The 22,950-nt window shown below is 43.3% G+C and overlaps 2 protein-coding genes across 5 annotated transcripts in view; both read right to left on the bottom strand.

Moving 5' to 3' along the window:
- Positions 1-3: 3 nt before the first annotated feature.
- hp1bp3 (heterochromatin protein 1, binding protein 3) lies at positions 4-12,890 on the bottom strand. Of its 4 annotated transcripts, none has more exons than XM_042089788.1 (12): positions 12,749-12,890; positions 11,810-11,950; positions 10,903-11,170; positions 10,366-10,525; positions 9,723-9,866; positions 9,003-9,074; positions 6,873-7,030; positions 5,667-5,757; positions 5,258-5,408; positions 4,968-5,079; positions 1,630-1,794; positions 4-1,470 (listed from the first exon to the last, which is right to left on the bottom strand). In XM_042089788.1, the coding sequence occupies exons 2-12, from the start codon at positions 11,886-11,888 to the stop codon at positions 1,035-1,037; spliced, it is 1,836 nt and encodes a 611-aa protein (XP_041945722.1). In that variant the 5' UTR covers positions 11,889-11,950; positions 12,749-12,890; the 3' UTR covers positions 4-1,034. The 4 variants fall into 4 exon arrangements, with proteins under 4 accessions (XP_041945722.1, XP_041945723.1, XP_041945724.1 ...); XM_042089789.1 differs by having other exon boundaries at positions 11,810-11,895; positions 12,749-12,876; XM_042089790.1 differs by having other exon boundaries at positions 11,810-11,945; positions 12,749-12,844.
- A 1,363-nt stretch (positions 12,891-14,253) lies between these two features.
- Positions 14,254-22,950, bottom strand: part of eif4g3a (eukaryotic translation initiation factor 4 gamma, 3a) — a 73,895-nt gene continuing 65,198 nt past the window's right edge. The window contains exons 23-31 of the mRNA XM_042089195.1: positions 21,820-21,935; positions 21,229-21,401; positions 18,512-18,637; positions 18,101-18,182; positions 17,636-17,734; positions 16,696-16,842; positions 16,111-16,192; positions 15,662-15,808; positions 14,254-15,337 (exon numbers count right to left, since the gene is read on the bottom strand). Of these exons, the coding sequence (XP_041945129.1) occupies positions 15,156-15,337; positions 15,662-15,808; positions 16,111-16,192; positions 16,696-16,842; positions 17,636-17,734; positions 18,101-18,182; positions 18,512-18,637; positions 21,229-21,401; positions 21,820-21,935 (1,154 nt within the window). The 3' untranslated portion in view covers positions 14,254-15,155. The remainder of the gene's footprint in view (positions 15,338-15,661; positions 15,809-16,110; positions 16,193-16,695; positions 16,843-17,635; positions 17,735-18,100; positions 18,183-18,511; positions 18,638-21,228; positions 21,402-21,819; positions 21,936-22,950) is intronic.

The following is a 22,950-nucleotide window of genomic DNA, read 5'->3' as shown; positions in this document are numbered from 1 at the left end:
AGATAGTACAAATATAGTCACTTTATTAATGACTACAGAAAAGCAGATCAGTGAAAGATTAACAGCATGCAGAGCATGAGCCAAGCTCATGGGAACAAAAGCTGTCTTATCCTCATGGATTCACTAATACATAGAATATAATCGAATATAACTTTTGTGTGCTGTATTGAAGTCATGACTATGACAAAAGAAAACATTTTTATGGTCTATCTTTTAAGAGACGATCACACACAAATTAAACTAATTATTTAACATTTTCATTTGTACTGTTCAGCCGAAGTACGAATTTCCAATTTAGGCAGGGATAGTCTTCACAAATGCTCTTTGAACAGAAAGAGAGCTTATTAAATCAACATTTCTGAAGTACAATCTCATGCTTGAGTACACACTTGCTCATTCTCAAATATGAAAAACTTCCATCACCAAAGCCAATAATGCTACCTTCTCTAACAAATCTCACAATAAGAGCCTATGGTGGTGACCAAAACCTTTACCTTTCAGAAATATCAACTGAAACTTCACACTGTGTCAAAAAATAACCCAAGTGTCTCGACAAAACAACAAAAAAGATTAACGTCTCAAATACAGTACATATACTGAGCAGTAAGAGGCAAACTGAACTTCTAACCACTTTGAGTTAGATTTAGTAGGATATAATACTAAAAACTGATTGACCCTCTGAGGTTCATTGAGTTTGAAACAAAAAACAGTTTTACCATTGGAAATGTATTTTAGAAAAACAAAACAAAAAACAGAACACAGAACGAACACGACATCATGACCTTCAAAATTGAGATTCGAATGGAAAAGTATTTCTATGAACAAACTGACATCATTGTTCATCCATCTGATCACGTTACAGGGCCTCCAACAGGGGAGGAAGGATGAAGCTATAAAAAAAATATAAAGTAAAAAAAGAAGAAATCGAGAAAGGGGGGGGGGGGGGGTGGGGGTTGGGGGGGTAGGGAGGCAAAGCACAACAGTCTACTGAGCTACGAGTAAACGTCTCCATCTGTGAGCCTCGCTCGCCAAGCTCACTTCTTCACCCGAGTGGACTTGCGAGCCGCTGGTTTGGCCTTTGCTGGTTGCTCTGCTTTGGCCCCCTTTGCCTTGGCCGGCTCTGGCGATTTGGCTGCCTTGGCCTTTTCTGTCTCATCCGCTTTGGCTGCCCTGGCCGGTGGCTTCTTGCCTGGTGGCCGCTTGGCCACTCTGCTGGTCAGCTTCTTGGCGACGGGCGTTTTGGGCGTGCGAGCTGGGGCGGCTTTTTTCACAGGTGTGGCTTTAGCCGGCGGGGCTGCCTTCTTGGCCACAGGCTTCCTGGCAGGGGGAGGAGCCCTTTTCTTAGCGGGTGGCGCTGCCCTCTTGGCTGGTGGGGCTGACCGTTTGGCAGGAGCTTTCCGGCTGCTGGACTTGCCCCTCCTCTGGGGGGCTGCGGAACGGGCCTTAGGGGCTGGCCGCCTCTGTTGTCCCCTGAAATAACAAACAAACAAAAAACATGAAACAAACAAAAATTATTAAATACCACAGTGCATACCATAATCACCACTGAAGGATGCAATTCTAAATGTATATTGGAATTTTTAGGGTTAACTGTAAGGAGATATTTGAATGGAAAAAGCCTGTCTTCACCTTTTACGAGGGGGCTCATCATCTTCATCGTCATCATCATCTTCCTCCTCCTCAGACTCTTCTTCAGACTCCTCATCCTCCGACTCAGCCATCCTCTTGCGTTTGGCCTTCTCTTCCTCTTTCTTCTTCTGTTTTGCAATCTTATCTGGAAACAGGATGGCTGGGCTGTGGATGGAGAGAAAGAATATCAGGACCACTCAGGTGAATTTCACATAGATCTACAGCCTTTAAGAGGTGTAATAGGATTACACTTATATTCCCCCACCCTCCAACACAAATAAAGGTCACCTAATGTTTATTTTAAAGGAAAGTTTTTGAAAGAAAGCTCTGACGGGTTCAGATGAGCTAATTTCAGACACCAGGGGCCTATATTACAACACAAGTTTAACATATCCAGGATATCTTAGCTGGTTAGCCATTTCGACAAACTGTAAAAATCGAGTATAGCATCAAGTCTATCAAACTTGTAAGCTATTGGTCTGGCCAGTTATGTAACAGAGGTGGTTGTGAATCAGTTTCACCTGCTTTGGTGTCATCAAAGTTAACAACAGGTGCACTAGAGGGGCAATGAGGAGACGACCCCCAAAACAGGAATGGTTTTACAGATGGTGGCAACTGATCATTTTTCCATCTTTATCCTTCTTGAGTGATTTTTCACAAGTTTCGCATTTGGGTAGGGTCAGTGTCACTACTGGTAGCATAAGCCAGTACCTGGAGCCTACAAAGGTTGCACAGGTAGTCCAACTCCTCCAGAATGGCACACCAATACGTTCCATTGCCAGGACTTCTGTGTCTCAGCGCAGTCTCAAAAGGAGATTCCTGGAGACAGGCAGTTGCTTTAAGAGAGCTGGCCAGTGTGGTAGAAGATCCTTTACCCAGCAGCAGGACCAGTATCTGATCCTTTGTGCAAGAAGTAACAGTAGGAGCTAGGGGTGAACGATTTTGGAAAAAAATCTAATTGCGATTTTTCTCACCAATATTGCGATGCGATATGCGATTATTTTTAAGCTCTTTATCTTCTGTCTTATTCAACAAAGACAAGCAATATATTATTCTATAGTATGACCAACACAAAATTAGATAAGTTAAACATAAACTGTTCTTTCCTGGAGCCCAGGCCTATGTTATGATGGCATTAGGTCATTGAATAAGATTGATGAATGAAATATTTTTTATTTAACTATTTTAATCACATTAGTAGACCTATATTTGTTGAACTTCCAGCCTTGTAAACATTTAATGATTCTGATTCGTTTCTATTTCATGTAGATATGACCTTCTTTCGTTAACAAATAGGTCTACATGTAGTGGCACTGACACGGCTTCTCCTTGTCCTGTGTCCTACATACACACACGCGCACACACACACACACACACACACAGACACGCTCCTCTCCTCTGTAGGCTACTTGCACGTGAATCGGAACAAACTACTGTAGATTGTTACTGTAGTAGCGCAAATAAATGCGGCCGAATGACCGTTCGGCTCGGTGTTAACTAAAGGTTAGCATCATCAACACCGCAGCGCAATACACATGCATGCAAATTAACTAGTTTGTTCATATCACAACAAAGCCAATCGCGGAGAGACAAAACTCTTTAAAAAGGCAAAGTTATCAGCAGTTAGCAGCATGTATGTAGCCTAGAGCCTTAGCTGGTAGGCTAATGTTAAAACAGCTGGGTTTTTGGTGGTTAGCTGTGTCAACTACTTGCGGATAACATTATGCATCAATTCATTACCTGTGAGATGAAATATTTGTGCCGCCAACCCCCTTGGATATCGCAAATGCCCCCACTGTCACTGTACTCCAGTAAACAAAGTCCCCAGTGCACAGGTGAATGGCTGCTGTGCAGCCTAAACAGTCGTGGAGTTTTAATCGTCAGCTGGACAAGTGAACGAAGTTACCAGCCAGAGTAGCAGCACAGGGGAATTATGAACTAGAACCAGGGACATGGCAGGTTCGAGCAAAAGGTAATGAAGAGGTTTATTTTTAACCAAAGTAGCTCTACTGATCAGACCTTTCTTGACACTGTTAGCTGGTCCTCTTGTTTACGTTTTTTGCTTCTTTAGTGGTCGGTGAGAAGAGTCGGTGGCGCGTCGGCAAGCGCAAGTATAAATGCGTTTTGGGGACGTCACATATTACAAATCGCAGCCTTTGCGTTTGAAAATCGTGTTTCATCATATCGCGATATTATCGCAAATGCAATAAATCGTTCAGCCCTAGTAGGAGCCCTGCCAGAGCCCTACAAAATTACCTCCAGCAGGCCGCTGGTGTGAATATCTCTGACCACACTGTCAGAAACAGACTTCATGAGGGTGGCCTGAGGACCCGATGGCCTTTAGAGGGACCTGTGCTCACTGCCCAGCACTGTGGAGCTAAATTGCCATAGAATACAAAATTGACAGGTCCACCATTGGCGCCCTGTGCTTTTCACAGAGCAGGTTCACCCTGAGCACATGTGACAGACGTGAAAGGGTCTGGAGAACACTATGCTGCCTGCAACATCATTCAGCATGACCGATTTGGTGGTGGGTCAAGGATGGTCTGGGGAGGCATACCCTTGGAGGGACGCACAGACCTCTATGGGCAAAACAACGGCACCCTCACTGCTCTTAGGTATCGGGATGAATCTTCAGACCCATTGTCTGACCCTGTACTGGTGCAGAGGCCCCTGGGTTCCCCCTGGTGCACAACAATGGCCGGCCACATGTGGCGAGAGTGTGCAGGCAGTTCCTGGAGGATGAAGGAATTGATAGCATTGACTGTCCCCCACACTCCCCTGACTTCAATCCAGTAGAACACCTCTTGGACATTGTGTTTTGGTCCATCCAACACCGGCATGTTGCACCACAGACTGTCAAGGAGCTCAATGATGGCTGTGTCCACATCGGGGAGCAGATCCCCCAGGACACCATCCGCCGTCTCATTATCAAGCATGTGGGGTCCATACAAACTACTGAGTACCATTTTGAGTTGCTGCAATGAAATTTAGGCAAAATGGACTAGCCTGTCGCATAATTTTTTCACTTTTTTCATTGATTTTCATGGGGGTCTTTGAATTCAGCCCTCTGTAGATTGATCATTTTCATTACCAAAAAATAATGTGGCATCCTTTACCCAGTACACATTACCCAGTGCATATCAGTGCAGATATCCAGCATGAGTTTTTTCCCCCATTGAGATCTGTGTTTTCAAAGTGTTCCTTTAATGTTTTTGAGCAGTGTAGTTATGAATGTGTTCATGAACATGCAATCAGCACAACTTCCTATGGAGATGTGCCCTGAGAAAAAGTAAGCCATCCTTGTCAAACCAAGGTTTCATCATGTTGTGATTTACCTTGGGTAGTAGGGGTAGGAAAGCTGGTAGCTTCCACTTAGCCCGTGGCCCGTGATCTGTTCGATCCAGCCCATGGTCTTGCCCTTCTCCAAGGTTCTCTTCAGCTGGTTCACTAGCAGGTAAAACGAAGGGTAAGGCCACAATCGCAGTCATATGGACAAAGTTGATATGTGAAACAGGTAGTTTGTGTGGCTTTTTTTTTTGACAAAGCATATCCTGGTCATGAAGAAATGTAAAGATCTTCATGAAACCTTTGTGCATTGTGACTTCTATGTGTACTTTAGTCTTACTTAAGAGGTACTCCTTTCGGTCCTTGTGGTTTTCGATGAGGAACTTGCGGAGTGTGTTGATGCTGCAGGACTTTGGCTCGTTCATGGCTATGATGGCCGTCACTATAGCATCCTCAAGGACAGTTGCAGGTTTGTCCCCAGTTTTCTTCAGCTGTAGGGCAAAACAACAACAAAAAAACGTATACTAACTAGGAAAAAATATGGAATAACATATAGGTACTAGTTATTAACTAGCAAGACCGGCACTGGCATCTGACATGCTCTCCATGTTCTTGATGACAAGTTTTATCCATATTATGCAAAAGAACTGGATATGCATGAGCACATGTGTATTACGGCCAGGGTAAAGTGACCATGGTGTGTCCATGTAGACCAGAGCAAGCAGAGTGCGGCCTTGGCCCTCACATACCTGGAATGTTCCTGTAGCTCCCTTCCCAGTGATCTGCTCCAGCTGCCCTCTCTCCACCGCTCTCTGCAGGCCGTTCTTTAGAATATCTGGCCTGCAGAGGAACCACAAACATCTTTGAGCATACTCACCATCAACCAATACATCCCTACTTTAAACAAACAATACGACAACAATGTGAACACCTGCAACTTATGCTGAGCAGATCAAAACAAAACATATAGGATACACGTATCGACCATGGAATGGAGGGAAGAAGTTCAGTCCCATTCTTAGTCGACGGTCAATAGTCAATGCTCGTCGGATGCCATTTTTAAAGGCGTTGGCGGCAAACCATGATGCTAACTGGCTGAAGCTAACTCTCCAAATACTGAACCCCTGGGCTGCATCCCAAAGCTCTTTTTGCATGCGACCTCTCTCCTTGGTCCTCCAGCTTGTGCCCTGGGAATCGTTCAAAGCTCTACATCACAGAGGATGCCTCATTTATCTAATTGCAACCAGAAAAGGTGAGAACGAGGAGAGGAGAGAGGCAAAAGGGCCGATACGTGAGGAAACGTCTTATCAACTTTCGGTTTCCAACAACTTCGTGGGGATTTATTAGCGACAATAAATAAGTAGATAGTCCAAGAAAAGATTGTTATATGCTGGAATCATGAACTACCAAGCAAACCTTTCTTAAAAAAAAAAAAAAAAAAATTCATGCATGTTTTATTCACGCATTGTATAATAAGTATTCATTTATGCCTCGATAACTATCAAACATAACCTCATTATCAGGGTCAATAAGTGGGACGAGTCCATGTTCATATGTTTAGGCTTTGGTATAAAATTCATATTCTCTGTAATTTGTGTGTAACAATGGTCTGTTGATTCTAGCCTAGGAGTGATGCTTCACCGCATCATCAGTAATTGACGTCTCTTAAAAATGATCTGTGAGTGATCAGGACGTCTTATTTCTCATATCTGTATCTCCTTCATTCCTCCATCCTCCTATCATTCCTTCCTTGTTTCCCTTACATTAATTAGAAGGAGGGATTAGGACAGGAGCAAGGAAGGAAGTAAGGTCAAAAAGACAAATGATCTGCATCCCTAGTATCGACCAATCAATTCTCTGACAAAAACGTGTATAGGAATAGAATCACAGAACAAACACAACAAACTGGGATCCTCCCAGCAGTGACTTAAGAGGGCACCATCAGTCAACCTTACCTTTTCTCTACATCCATTTGTGGGTAGTGTTCAGTGAGGTACTTCTTGATGAGCAGATAGGAGGCCTCTTTGGGCTCACAGAGGCGCGTCATGATGAGAGGCAGGCAATCACCCAGCGTCTCCGCCTTCACACCTGGAGCCACCACCAAGGCAAGTTTCTACACAACAGCAACCAAAGACAGGTCAGTGCCAAATGCTGGATACACTTAGGGCTCTATCTTGCACTTTAACGCAATTGACTTCGCGCAAATCGCTTTGTGGGCGGATCTTGGGTGCCGTTTCTATTTTACCGGCGGAAAATTGACTGTTGCGCCCGACGCAAATCTAAAATGGGGTGGTCTGTAGCAGCTACATTATTCATGGGTGTGGTTTGGGCGTAACGTGCAATAAACCAATCAGAGCGTCATCTCACATTCCCTTTAACAACAAGCACGCTTGTTCCATAGCGGATTGCTATTATGATGGCGGATTTGCCAGGCGCAACCAGGAACGGTTCACAGTGCTATAGTCAGTTGTGAACAGTTTGCAATTGATTTTTCGGATGTTTTGGGATCACTCTCACTGAATCACGAGCTTATGAATGCATGGTGATATTTTTGCAATGTAATCTAACATTACCTCACTATAGACAATGCAGATCTGTCAGATAAGCTCTCCTCTCCCGTGCTGCTGCTGGGGCATTTGGGTTAAATGGAATCGGCATGCAGTTCGTCTCATTAAGTCAATATTTCCTAATTTATGTCATCAACACATCCGTGATTCGTGGAAATGTGGTTGCAACACAAGCGCTCCTGCAGGTGTAAGCTACGGCTATACCTTACCAACAGGCAACGAGAAACACTTTCCAAGTTGACCTAACTTTCCAACTCTGCACAGTATCCCATTAACTGCATGACAGTGGGCTATTTACAATATTTATTTTATGTAAAGTAGAGTTTGTAAACACGTTATCATCAACTTAATGCACGCACAACTTTTGTTTGAGCAGGAGAGAGAATAACAATGAATGGACGCAGCAACTACAGAAATTGTAGCCAAGGCTACTTGCTGCTTTCTTTTACTGTCTATGGTTGCTGATTAACAGCACATAATGCTTATTTAAGCGAATTCACAAACTCAAGACTTCAAGGCCATCATGGATATAAAACGTTTTTTGAAAACAACGAAAGGATGGAGGGAACATAGCAAAGTTTTGGAGGTATTTCAGATGGGCTTCAACAAGGTAGGCAGATTTGTGGTGCTTGTCAAAACCTTAGCGCAGCTGGAATAATGCTTATAGGCTGATGTTGAAGCGCACACGATGTTTAAAGCCATACACAACGGTAAATTGGAACAAAACTAAAAGGTAACTTTAGCCTTTATAGGGCTGTATAAAGTTGTCTAAATTAATAGGTCGTAATTAGGCGTTGTTGTTGTAAAGATATTGCATGTAGATGTACTATATAGGCTACTACATTTTTAGTTGACCAATGCACGAACAAAGCCGGGAAACGGACTAATATTATCAAGGCTTTGATGTTTCCATCTGTGCACAGGGTGTCTGTAGATCGGTGTGCATAGCATTCATTTTTGCAGGCCTGTGGCCATGCATGCGCCCTTAAAATAGCATCTGAATTCGCGCCACTGACTTTAGACCAGGTGGTTCCTGGTCTGTGGCGGAATTGTTTTCTGAAACTGCAAAATATCAACAGGGACCGTTTGCGCCGGAACACGCCCCCTCTTTTCGCTGAAACTGTGGGCGCACATGTACCTGTGGAGGGAAAATTTCAATATGCGCTGACTGCAAAATAGGAAAGACAAAAGTGCGAGTATACAAAGTCAATTGCGTGTGCAAAATAGAGCCCTTAGTCTCCATTTACAATCACCACTTGACAAATAGTATATTTTTATTATGAATTAAGTGCTCCTTGACCTTCACCTCTTGAAATGAGTCAATTAAGATAACCAATAAATAGAAGTGTAAGGATGTTTTTTTTTTATTGAGAGCTCATCCACAGGACAACAATCCTTTAGGGATGATCATGTCTATTTGGAGATGATCAGCCAATTTGCCTACTGCTGAAAATCTGAAAACAAGGAAATGCAAGATAGACAGCTTCATAAGAGACAAAGACTTGGGTTTTACGGTACCTTATTGCCAGAGTTGGAGACGGCTGATAAATTTCCAATTGCGAAACTCCCAGCAAAGCCTTTTCCCTTCAGCTGTGTGGGACAGAGACATATTTCATGCCAAGTGTAAAATCAGAGTGTAATCATGCACAGAGTGAAAGACAAACTAATAAAAGTAAAAACACAACAAACTTATTTCCTATCCACATGAAGGATCATATCCTGACAGTGACTACGTTTCCATGCACACCATATTTCAATTAAGGACCATACAGAAGAAGATATTTTTCTAAACCTGCTTCTTTGAGCATTACAATGCTTTCACTCATCAATTAATTCCATCTTGTCATTTAAACTTTCAGGTTTGCATACATAAAAATGACCTCATCACTATTCTAAAAGTGTAACATTTTAGCCATGCTTTTTTTACTATGTTTGTAAAGTGTCGTAGCAACAGAACAAGCTACCAAAATTCTTTGCATGAACATGTGAAGACGTAATCTAAAATTCCAACTAACATGTTTACATGCCACAATATTCTGATTAAAACAGGCATATGCCAGGTGCCTTATTCAGGAATTTAGTAATCAGAATATCAGCTTAATCAGGTTTTGGCAACTGGAATACGGAACATAGGAACATAGAACTGGAACTCATATGCAATCTGAAAATTGTAATTATTCCGAATAAGGTGTGCATGGAAACATTGTGATTGGCTGCTTGAAATGTAGGATATGATACCTGTTTGATGGCCCCTTTCTCCACCAGTCGCTTCATGGACTGCCTAAGAAGGAATTTCCTTTTGTCCAGCTCCAGAAAGGCATATTTACTCATGATGTACTTCAGGATGACAAAGGCAGATGCACCAGTTCTCTCTTTGGAGCTCTGTAAAAGAGACAATATATTATCAACACTCACATCTAATGATTCATTCTCACCATCACTGTTGTCATTCCTTTCAGAGACACCTTGTCTGAACCCTTGATGAACCTTTGATGAAAAAAATTCTTGTTCTTACACAATATTTGTGTAGACTGCTTTTTTAAACATGTTTTCAGCGGAAACAAAGAAGCCCCATTCTGAACTTAGAAGAATATTAATTATATCCTCTCCAAAACATAAGCTTTTAGTTTCCTTCATTTAGCCAATATATTTGAAAACAAGTCAAGTCAATTCGCATTTGCACAACAAATGAAACACTGAATTGTTGCACCTGTTTTTTCTGGCATTTCAAAACTTTGCGCTAAGCACAACAAACAAAAACAGTGTACACTGGCAAAGTCAATCTAATCTCGTCATAACACGATGGCCTCTCATACCACAACAAGGCTGAATGCAAGTGGTTACCCCTTCCCAGTGCATGTGGATGGATCTGTGCACAAACCTGAATAGCTTCGATGAGGATGTCGTGCACTTTGGGGTGCTGCATGACCGTCTTGTTGCCAGTCTTGGTGCCTGTGCGCTTGACGGAGGGCAGGGAAGCCCAGGCCGGGATGGACTTCTTCACCTTCTTGACCTTCACCTCATTGGTGCCCTCTTTGTCCCTGCAACAGTCCCAAACACCACGACATGTAAACATTAGCCAGGCGTTGTTCTCTAGCAGTTTTAGGGATTTCCTTTGGTTTAAAAACATCACCAAGACCAAGAAGATTTGAGCTAAGAGGAGATAAATTGAAACCACTAACTAAATGGAAAGCATGCAATCCCCCTACTTATGTTTCAACACATGTATCTAAATAAATTGTATTTACAGTGTTTGGTCCCTGGCACTTTAAGTTAATCCCCACCTGTGATGTCCATTTTATGTTTATTAACGTCATCCACCATTATGCATTTTAGACCTTCATGCCATTCACAGGTCAGGAGGTTAACCACCCACCCAAACAGAACATCCCCAAACAAAACAAAGGGATTTACTCACTCCTTCTTGTCTTTCGATTTCTTCTTCTTCCCAGTCTCCTCAGTGCCTTCTCCATCAGCCTTCGCCTCCCCATCCACCTCTTTGTCTTTCGCCTCTCCTTCTACTTCTCCTCCATCTCCTCCTTCTGCCGGGGCCTCTCCTCCTTCTCCTTTCTCCCCCGCCGCCTCCTTCTCTCCCTGGGTCTCAGCGGCTGGGGCTTCAGCCTCCTTTGCTGCCGCGGCCGCTTCCTCTTCCATGGGCGCCGCCTCGTCAGAGTTAGCTGTGGATTCTAATCCAAAACCACTTGCACGTTAGAGCAACAGAACGCCACAACAGATTACCATGTCTTCTAAACAGCATGTTAAAAAAGAACTGCCTGTCTGTCAGATTAGTTTTGCAACCACTGTGATAAGAATGTGTTTGGGATGAAGTTAGTATGTGTCTAGTCTGTGAACACATATTTTGGTGAGCTGTGACCAATAAGCTGTACTTCTAAGGTTTGAGAATGTTTGTTTGTTTATAAAATCTATGCTAGTAAGAAATTCTAAAACCTTCAAAAGGTGGGACCTGGTGATGAAACGGTTTGAGAATGGCCCCATACCAAATGAGCAAGCTCTTCTCTCAGATAGCATCCATACATTGTGCACCATGCAGTACTCCTCAATGTAAAGTTCAGATGCTGCTACTGCACTTGATAAGAATACTTACATGTACAACATGTCTGCAACTGGGCTTTTGACGTAAAGAAAGGGCATAGTTGTGGCTACTCTACGCTGAACTCAAAGACTCTTTTCTGGATTAATCTAACGTAGTTCTAATGTAATCTAAGTAATTCTAATCTATGAAAAGGACTGTAACTTTCTATTAAGTCACTGAAAGACTTAACTTCATGAATGCAGTCTCACAAATGCGATGAAGGGTCACACACCTTTGGCCTTGGGAGCACCGTCCGCAGGAGCTTGCTCGTCACCAGTCCCGGGTCCTCGACGTATGGATGCCCGACGCATGACTTACCTGCACATGCAGATAAACAGAGTTGTCGCCAAGAGGCCGAATTCAGACTCCTATGCTGCACAAGGTAGAGGAAGAGTCAGTGATGGTGCAAGGAGATGCACTCCTGTATTGAGGAGTGTCAGGTGGAAGGTGAGGGAAAATAGGGATGCTATAAAACAATTATCATCACCTACAGTTTACCAACAGCCTCAAGACACTACTGATTAAGTAGAAAAAGGGCCTCAGGCCGTTAGAGCCTTGTGTGTTTCATCCAACGGTTGCATCAGAGAAACTATATCTACTGCAGGATTGGAGACAAGTGTGCCAAAATATATACATCAGAGACACTATATATTGCAGGATTGGTGGCCGAATGCCTAAATATATAGTTAACAAACCACGAATGTGTGTTCTCTGTTAGAGGAGTGAGCACCAACATCAGTCACTGATTGAAAAATCTCTTGTGTTTTTCCCTAACTAGGAACGTCGGAGAGTGTCCATTTTCATTCATGTCATGCAAAATAAGGTGTGGGCAGAAGAAGTATTTCGTGTGCAATTTTTTGTCATTAACCGTATTCAAGGTAGCAGCTATATTGATTCATTGACTGCAGAACAAAAATTCGGTGTCCACAAAATGAGCAAGTGCAAATTAAATGCATGGCTGTAAGTGCACGACTAGTTTGACTGTACTCGAGACAAATGCAAAAATCGAGAATGGCCATTTTGTCTGTTTAACGATACCCTACACAGTAATGGCGTCGCATTGAGCAGATGGCAAGTTAAAAATGCAATGGAAAAAACGCAAGAGAAGATTCCGTGGTTATTTCGGAGTTTGCATGGTGATCCTTAGTTCGAATACCATACATTCCCTTACCTTTCCAACGCTCGGTTACTTAGGTGTTTATTCTGTGCTGCTTTTCCCTTAGCTACAATTCTTTCTTCAGACGTGCCCTTCCCCCTTTGGACGTACAAACACGTAGCAACGTCAGGGTCTCGTCATCAAGCGTGCCCTTTGTGTATGAACTCTTACCTTTGGAACTTGTCAGCCTTTAGGCATTCTATTATTTAGACGAAAACGAAACTCCCAACAGTATATTCTTAATTATTGCAAGTGTAATGCAGTAAGAACCATGATTTAGGCACCAATACGAGATAAAATGACCGTGTGGATGTACTCAAGAGTTTATCGGATGAGAGCAATGATTAGTCGACCCGAAGAGATCTTTGTTGGGGGACTGGACGCGTTATTTTTGTGTAGTGAATTGTTTTACTTGTCTTAACACACATTTAGTGGAAGTGGGAATTGGGGTCTTATTTCACTTGGAATATGCACAATTTCTATTTCTTTTCAAAATTAGCCTACTTAAAACCATGCAGAGTTTTGTAGCCTACGTTCTCAAGAAACTCACAACCACTGGGCTACTTTATATTAGTCTGCACATCATAGGCTAATTGCATATATTATGCAATAATTGCTAAATTCATAGGCGATTGGTAGTATGTGACTTTCATATTGTGAAGATCCGAAAGCCATGCAATCCAGTTTTTCTCTCCATGCAGTTTGTTGTAAAAACGCAAAAGAAAGCGCAACATATTGATGACCTTGCTCTCACAATGGCCCTATAAAAGTGTTGAGAACGAGATAAACAATTACCAGTGCATATCATTGATTGGTAAATCCTGTCCATTTATCAATGGATGGAGGCCCTCATTGCTCAATGCATCACCTGGTCCGCTTTGATCTTAGTGTCACAGATCAGTATGCTCATGCTGAACTGTGAAGAAAGGATTGTCACAAAAATCTAATACAGGAATTCACCCTTATGTACAAGTGAACACAAGGCAAACAACATAAAAACAACTTCTTTAAAACTTTCCAACAGATTATAATTAATCTAAACTTCAGAATAAATATCCATTCCATGATTCTGGTGAAATGTTTTAATATTAGAGCTCAACTGCCAATCCAATGTCATTTCTCCCTTCTGTGCTCCTGAAGCAACAGTATTCATGGGTTTCATCCAGTCCCTTTCCACAGGTGTATAAAATCAAGCACCTAGATTATGAATGCAGGCATGGTGCTTGATTAATACACCTGTGGAAAGGGACCCAATGAAACCCATGGATTGTCTGGAAGTGAACCACTTTCCCTTCCCCATTTACAGAGCCTGGGGTGTGCACTAGTGTGTACTGTTTTTAAAGTGCACACTGCTATAGGAAGGATCATCAGAAACAATTCCCTGAATTTGACCAAAAGTTGATTTCATTACATCAGAATCGTGGACTAATCCTTTAATGAGTGGGCAGGGAGTGATACTGGGTCCGTTGAGAATTTTTGGAGGGGTGTTGGTGTTATCCATTGTAAAAGGTCACACAGCATGTTCTTAGACAGTCTTTAATGTATTCACATGTACTTTAAATTTGCTCTTCATGTCTGGAGAATAACAAGGTTGAAAAAACCCTGGCATGGTTTGGATTCACACGAGCACACACACACACACACACCTTCTCTATCAAGTCCCTGCTTTTCTCAGCATTCAGAGAAAGTTCTTGTGTGTATATGTGTGCGTATATCTCATGTCCTTTTGGAAGCTCAAACTTTTTTTCCCACAGAGCAAGCAAACCCTGCAACACCAGACTTTGGAGGGGTTATTCTATAATAACCTTTGACCTTGTACATAGTAAACGTCAACCATCTCGGTTTCCGCCACACCTTTCATCCAAAAATAACTTCTTCTGAAACTGTCTTCAACCAAACTCGGGAATCCGCAGAGGTTATTCAATTCACAATTATTATTACTGTAATGATAATTACTTTGTTATTTTCTATTGTCAGTGATGTTCTCCTCAATATGAGCTTTTTTCTGCAAATGTTAAATAAAAGGTCCGTCTTTGCAGTCTCTTAAAAAAATAATAAATTAATCAGGTTATAACCTGTTTTCAAGTCTCTTCAAAACGTAACAAAAAAAAAAAAAAAAAAAAAAAGTTAAAATTTAAAGCAAAAATATTTTCTATGTATAGTACACGTATGTAGTGCTCCCATTTCTGGAGATCTTCCTCAGGGGGGTTGAAGGAACGCAACAGAACATAGCAGAACCGCACTGCGAACGCATTCCCTCTGCCCCTCGGGACAGTGTTCCCTCAGTCCTTTGCTCCCATCTGGCATCTGGCTTTGTCAGTCCTTAGGGATGTGGACACACTGGCTAGAATGTGGTAGAACGTGGTGGAACGTGAGCGGAAACGCTTCCGGAGGGGTGTGATGGGTTCCCGGTCTTCTCTTCTCAGTTGTCCTCCGACTCCTCCTCAGCCTCGCGCAGCCAGGTGAAGAAGGCGGTGACGGACTTGAGGGCCACACCTTTGCCCTGCTGCTCCGCCGGGTCCTTGCTGGACTCCCAGAGGTAGAAGGCGTCCTCCGAGATCACGTCCTCGTCGTATAGACAGTCGAAGAACATACGGAGCAGGTCTGCGGAGGAGGAGGAGGGGCGGTCGGGGTGGGGGGTGGGTGTAGACGTGCATGGTTAGGAGACGTTTGAAAAGGCACACTAGATTTGGTGCTGTCACTCATTATCTTGACTTCCCTTTTCCAAAAAGCAAGATCTTACTTACAATCAAATAAATCAAAATCACTAGTTTAGGTTTAATGTGATAAAGTAAGGGCCAGTACTGGTAACTGATAGCTGCAATTGACAGTGTACAGCATCTATGAGAGCATCTTTAAATCTTTCTAGCAAATACCATGGAATGCATGTGTATGAGAGAGTAGATGAATAGAACATCGGGTACTCACTAGGAGGTTGATCAAGAGTTACTATCAATGCTTGAAGTGCATAAAGTGCTTGCAACTGGCGCTCAGTGTCTGAGTTAAGGTACTTCAGTAAGACAGGCAATCTCTTCTGGATGATAGCAGTGTCCACTCTGCAGGAGGAACTCTCATCTGAGGACAGAAGTGAAGAGAGGGAGACAGAGAGGGAAATCACAAGGAAGAAGGGGAGAGTGTTCAAGCACATGATGCTGTTTTATATTACACATGCTGGAGTTGATATCATTCACAACATACACAGTCTATCACCAGTCCAACAGCTAAAAGGCACAACATTGTATTTGTAGAACATATTATAGCATAGACATAGATTATGGAGATACATATGCACGTTTGTATTGTAAGGCAGCCGTGTGTGTGTGTGTGTGTGTGTATTGTAAGGAAATTGTGAGTGTGTTTTGTAACAAAGGTGTTACCTTTCACTGCCGCTTTGCACACTGCTGTCATTAAAGATCTCAGAAAAGGGGAGGAGCTCATCTGAGACTCATCTAGGTTGGCCTGGGACAGGAGGCAAGCACACAATGACAACACCTTTACATCAAGATCACCACAGCTGGACACCCACACACAATCTATGCCACAGATCACTATGAAAGCATACAGTATGGGATCATTCTCTTCAATTATTTATGTTCATGATCGGAAATATAAATCGAAAGTTACGTATGTAACTACGGTTCTACGAATCCTGGTTGACCGCCAGGTCAGTAAGGATGAAATAGAACTCATGTAATGTAGTATTATAACAAAACAAAAAAAACACAGATTTGTTCACTTCTTCTAAAAGGATGCTCGTGTGAAGTTGCTTAGACAGAGTGTGAGTCACTAAGAGTGTCTACAAACATGGAGTGAGTGGACTAGTGAGTAACCGTCAAAGAAAGAAACAAAACAGAGATGCAATACTGTAGAAATAAAGAGAGAACTGGAGTAAGAAACACCAGGGAGAGAGAGAGAGAGAGAGAGAGAGAGAGAGAGAGAGTGTTGGGCGGGGAAAGGCGCACCTCCACCCAGTCGAAGATCTGCTCGTCACTGGCCATGTCCTCCAGGAGGAGCCGCTCTAGGTGGCGGCTCAGCTCCTCGGGGGAGAGGGGCGTCCTGGACAGGAGCGGCGGGGGGCTCTGGCTGTCCGGCTGCGTGAACTGCAGCTTCTGAAGAGAGGAGAGGAGAGGAGAGAGCAGAGAGCAGAGAAGAAAAGAGGAGAGGGAGAGAGGAGAGGAGAGGAAAAGAGGAGAGGGAGAGAGGAGAGGAGGAGAGGAGGAGAGAGCAGAGGAGAGGAAAAGAGGAGATGAGGAGAGAGCAGAGAAGAAAAGAAGAGAGGAGAGGAAAAGAGGAGAGGGAGAAAAGAGAGGAGAGAGCAGAGGAGAGGAGAGGACAGACGAGAGAAGGGACGAGGAAAAAGGAGAGGAAGGCAAAGACAGAAGACATTAGAAAACGAGGGGAGAAAGATTGCCGAGCGAGGACAGGAAAGCAGAGGATAGAGTAGAAGAAAGGAAAGAGAGCCAAAGGAGGCAGAGAAGAAGAAATGGAAAGAGAGAGGAGGGGTGAAAAGATGAGGATGAGCATAGAAAGGCAAACAAAGGGAGAAGTGAGAAGTTCAGTTAAAACAGGACAACATCTAACTGCAGGCCACGTAAACTGCCTCTAAATACACATCTGCAGCTGCATTAAATTCACGAGGATCGTTTAACAGAGACTAAGTGCTGCTTCATGAATGAAAAGAGTCAGTGTGGAAGTCTGTTTGTGTTGGTAAAGAAGGACACTGTTCAGGACAACAGTTTTGGGATAATATAGTTGGATTATGGTTAAGGGGAACCCAAAATCCTGCACTTGTACTGCAAAACTATTTGTTTTCAGAACAATTTGTTCACATTGTGTACCACTTTGTTCCATCCCAAACAAATCAATACTGACCGGTGCCATTGCCCATATGAGACAGTGTACCTGCTCTGAGATGAAGGTGTGCACATCCTCTCCTTCGGGCAGGAAGTCACTCCAGTTCAGGCCTGAGTCCGTCCAAAGTGACCCCACTTTCCTATGGCTCTGAAGTACACAATCACATACAGTCACTCCCTGTCACTGAGTTCAAAATGCCTCCACTAGTTACTGAAAACATGCATACAGTACGGAGACTGTGCGGTTATTCTTAAGATATACGTCACATATATCTTTTTAAGATATATGTCACAGTGGCATCTAAGGATCGATCGATATCCTTATCTACAGATATCAATATCTACAGCTGATTTCTGTGCCTACAAAACACATTTCGTTCCCCTTCAAGGTGTTAAATCTTTCTCCGTGTCCACAAATTGTGTAATGGATTGCTCAGAGTAAGGTGAGAGTGTATTATAATGGAAATCATTGACAGCCCCATGTGTGATGATGGACTGGTGCAGAGACACTCACCATTTGTTTGCATAGAAGGTGCAGTATTTCAGCAAATAAAATCCCTGCTCTTCCCACAGGAAGCAATGGTTTGCTTAATTCACTGCAGCAGAGAGGTTGGGTTGGGTTGAAGTGGAGTGGGGGAGTGAGGAAGGGATGGAAAGACAGAGAGGAAGGTGAATATATTATTCCGAGCTCACCATCGGGACATGCACTTGTATTACAAAATACACTTTGAGGAAACCTGCCAACCTGCATGTCCAGTGGTGTGCGTATGTGGCTAAGGGGAGGGTGGGACACGTGTGCACTGAGCATGTTATCAAGAGGAGATTTCAGGTGCTAGTGGTGGATTGAGTTGACCTGTACATGATGTTTTGCAGTGCTGTGTGTGTGTGTTTGTGTGTGTGTGTGTGTGTTAGGAGCTGTGCTCACCTAAAGAGCTCTCTCATAGAGATGCCCCCTTCCTTGAGCAGAGGGCCCAGCAGCTGAGCCAGGTACAGCCAGATGTGGGGGATGTCTATGGCCATGTCATCCGCCATCTCCAGCGTCTCCCCAAACCTGGCAACACAAACCAACACGTGTCACCTATGGGAATCCAGCTCTGGAATGAGCCAAAATGGCTGCTCAAACCTAAAAAGGGAGGTCAATTTATGTTAAATAATTAAAATGTGAAAGTTTAAATATCAAGATCATTTAGCGCACACTGCTGACAGATGAAGAATCGGAGAAAAGCCCTCAAGGCAGCCTATTATAAGGCTAAAATACAAAAAAGTTTAAATATCAAGAAGGAATTTATCGAATTTAGTGCACACTGCTGACAGATAAAGAATCGGAGAAAAGCCCTCAAAGCAGCCTATTATAAGGCTAAAATACAAAACAATCGCGGCTCTAATCTGGCCAAATTCACCTATTTTGCGCTCATGAATGAAATTCCGGGACAGAGATTGTTGAGACGTCATGACGCAGACACTACCTCTACTGCACGTCGCTGCTCTAGTCAGCATATGCTGGTTAACATGTAAACGGGAATATTCCGTTTCTGCTACACATGGAAGCATCTTATTATGAATATTGCAATAAACAGAATATGGTCCTTGTTGCTAGACTGGGCATAGCCCCCTGCCAGCCAGTGAGAAAATAGCATTTCTTGTCTCTGGGGTATAATTAGTTTTAAACACGATATCCATGAGTGGGGAGGTTAAAACAACCCTTTCAAACCTTTCTTTCAAAATACTTGCAATCACTCTGCTACTGATGGGCACTTTACAAGTTGCTGCATACCATAGTGATTTACGTTACCATTGCACCCGGCAGATGCATGCAGCACGTTCATGTTCATAAAAGTATATTTATTTCAAATGACAGTGAAAAAACACCACCTGCACTAACAGCCCTGCCCAGCAATGAGCATGTTCCAGGTCTTAATAAAGCACACTACTGTCGTAGCCCCTCCAGTTACAACAGTAGAGGCCAGTGCTTGGCTGATGGCCATATCAACATCCTGTGTTTGACATCCATAGGACACATGTGCTGACAGACAGAGTACCTTCAGCGGGAGCACAGTTGTTGTGTGGGTGTGTACAGACGGTTCTAAATGTGTTTGTCTAGAGATGTGTTTATCTAGAGTGATTTACCGCACAGAGACAAAGACTATTCCTCACCACAGTCCCCCTGAAAACCGCACTCTGACACCTGACTCATCCAGACACATACACAGACTCACCTATCCTGTCTAGTGACGTTAGACTGCAGAGGTATAAGTCAAGCACAAGAGCCAACCGACGCTGGAAATGGAATTGCTACGAACAAACGTCCCCTGCTATTAAAAGTTTAAAGGTGACCTCTAGGAAGTGATGAGTGTGAGGCCAGAGTACTGACAACATTTTACAATAATCAGCCGTCCGCTACACAAATGCACCTCTCAGAGGAGACACGTGCAGTGTGGGTGGTCCTTCTCCTGTGTGATGAGTGTGTGCGGACCTGCTGATCTGCTGAGATGTCAGGTATGAGTGTGTTGCAAAGCCATTAGTTCCCACTGCCGGCACCATTGCCAGAGGCTTGGAAATACTCCTGATCTGAATGGATGTGTCATTTTCCTCAGTCAGTCTTTATTACCAGTGTATCGGGATTCACTTAGCAGACCCATTTATCCTAACAGACTTGCAGTACACACATTTTTCACCAGCGTTTGCTAAAATGCCAGGGATCGACACACTGAAAATAATGTGCATTTTCAGGGTATTGAACACTGATCACGGTGTTGTGGCCCTTTATTTCTGCCCTCCGGTTGCCTTACTACCTGGCCCCTCACAAGCACTGACTAGTAATTTAAATAGTGGAAGACTCCCATACCCCCCCCCCCCCACATGTCTCCCCCGCCGTCCACCACAATGAGTGTCCTCCACTCCACAGCACTATTGTTAAGCAGAAGAGCCTGATCAGCTGGAAACTTCGCTCACTGCCTTGCACAACAGACAGACTGAGGAAGTCATTCATCCCCAGGGCCATTGAACTGTTTAATGCATCACTTAAGGGAAGAGGAGAAATAGACTTCTCCGCATAGTCTGTCTGCCTCTTCACCACCTCCATGTCTTGAACTGTCTGTCCACTAGCCACTTTACCATTGTCTTCTGCCTCACTGTTTGTGTGCTTTATTAGCACATATGCACAACCCCTCCCTCCATGCCACAGCCGAACTGTGACCACACTTATACCTTTCTTAATATAGTTATTTATACATAGATATATAGACTTTATTCTTGCACTGTTTCACTGTTTGACTTACTAATTTGCACCATCACCATGACACTCATTCATTCACAAAGAGCACCTTACCTTACCTTATGCACAGAGGACCACAGGCTCAGTCCCTGCTTCAGTCATTGCAAGTGCACCTGATTGATTAATCACCCACTATGTGGATACTGTTTTTTAGAATTGATTTATTTAGTGTAATTTGTATTTTAGTATATTAGTATATTCTTTATCTTCTACAGTCCTTATTGCTTAGTGATATATATGATATACTTTTAATTACTTTTTCTGCTGTTAGTGAATGTGTGTGTGTATGTTGTCTGTATGCTACTGTGACCTTGAATTTCCCCTAGGGATCAATAAAGTATCTATCTATCTATCTATCTGTCACTCACCCGCGGTAGAGCTGCTCCCTGGGCAGGACGTCTTTGTGCAGCAGCAGGTGGAAGAACTGGCCCATGTGGTCGCGCGTCACCTGGCTCCGCTCCAGAGTGGCCTCCACGCCCACCCGCACAAACACACTCAGCTGAGGCGCCTGCTCCATCTCCTCCACACACTGCACAGCCTCCTGCACAGTGGAGATCGCACACACACACACACACACACACACGTACGTATGAGCACAAACACAGAACATGGACTGTATATGTCCACACATGTAGGAAACAAATGTGCTAGTTATCCAAATACAAACAGATGGTGCACATGAACACATACATTTTGTACAGTGTATGAGCGTGTGTGTGTGTGTAACGGAGGCGAACTGAGCTAGGATGCTAGTTGCCCGTGTAAATCCTCACACCTCTAACCTTAAGAACGCTTCTAACCGCTGAGTTGGAAGCCTGGGCTTTTAGCTCAGTGGTTAGAGCGTTCAACTCCCATGCCGGTGAGTTTCGAGGTGGCGGGTTCGAGGGCCATGAGCGGCGGACGAATTACGACCTCTGTTACATGTGTGCGTGTGTTTTCAGAACACAGCTGTGCTGTACCTTGTAGTCATTGATGTGCAAGAACTCATCGATGATGGCGCGTGACTTCCTCTCCATTTCATCCTCAGGCAGGGCCGGCTTGGCTGGAACCACAGCTGGAGGAGTCTCAGCCTTCACTGTTGGACAACACACACACACACACACACACACACACACACACACACACACACACACACACACACACACACACACACACACACACACACACACACACACACACACACACACACACATCTGTTATCATGCTGTGTGCAATCCCTATGCATATGTCTATGTATAATTTATGTAATGTTTATTTAAATGTATTATTTTTGTATTATCTGTATGTATTATTATGTATTATCCAGGGATTAGAAATGGTTCAAAGAACGAAAATGAAAAAGATTTATTGGATGAACGTAACCAAAAACGGGAACAAAACCAATTTCACTTGTTCCGGAGAGAAAACACTATTTTCAATTTTAGATAACCGGTTAATAACGGTATTGATCGGTCCCATTAACCTTTCTTTGAATAATATTCAAAAGTCTTCGGACTTTGATTTCTAGGGATCTGATTTTAATGTGGTTCTGCTGGTTCTTTAGCCTGCTGCCTAGCAGCACGGCAGGATGAGCACAGTTCAGATAGAGCCATTAAGAAGCGCGTGAAAAAATACAGACTGGAGGAACTAAAGAGAGAGCTGGAGGCTTTGGGGGTTAATGTTGAAGGAAATGGACAAGACATGGATGAAAATAAAAATAAAAACAAAAAGACCGAAAAAGAACTCCAAAAGCTCCTAATAGAGGAGCTGAAGCAGGTCGAGGACGGCGGAACTGGCCTGGACAAGAGTGCTAGGGAGAGGGCAGAAGGACTAACTCTGCCCATGGAGATCCCAGAAGATGTCCTAAATGTTCTTCATGACCTTGATGCATTCTTGGACAAAGAGTTGGAAGACTCTGAGAGATATGAACATAACATATAAGCGATGACTATGTGAAAGCTGTGCTCGACAGTCTCTTAGATAAAGTGGACTCGACTCTGGGTGAGTAGAAGACATCCGCTCTTATTAAGCAATAAGTGGGCTACGTAAAAAGTATGCTCACATTCAAAACATCAAAATGGTTCAACATTGAATTTTAATAAATTGTTCCC

The sequence above is a fragment of the Alosa sapidissima genome, chromosome 4 (assembly GCF_018492685.1).
Source record: "Alosa sapidissima isolate fAloSap1 chromosome 4, fAloSap1.pri, whole genome shotgun sequence".
Classification (NCBI taxonomy): domain Eukaryota; kingdom Metazoa; phylum Chordata; class Actinopteri; order Clupeiformes; family Clupeidae; genus Alosa; species Alosa sapidissima.
This window is presented reverse-complemented; position numbering and strand designations above follow the sequence as displayed.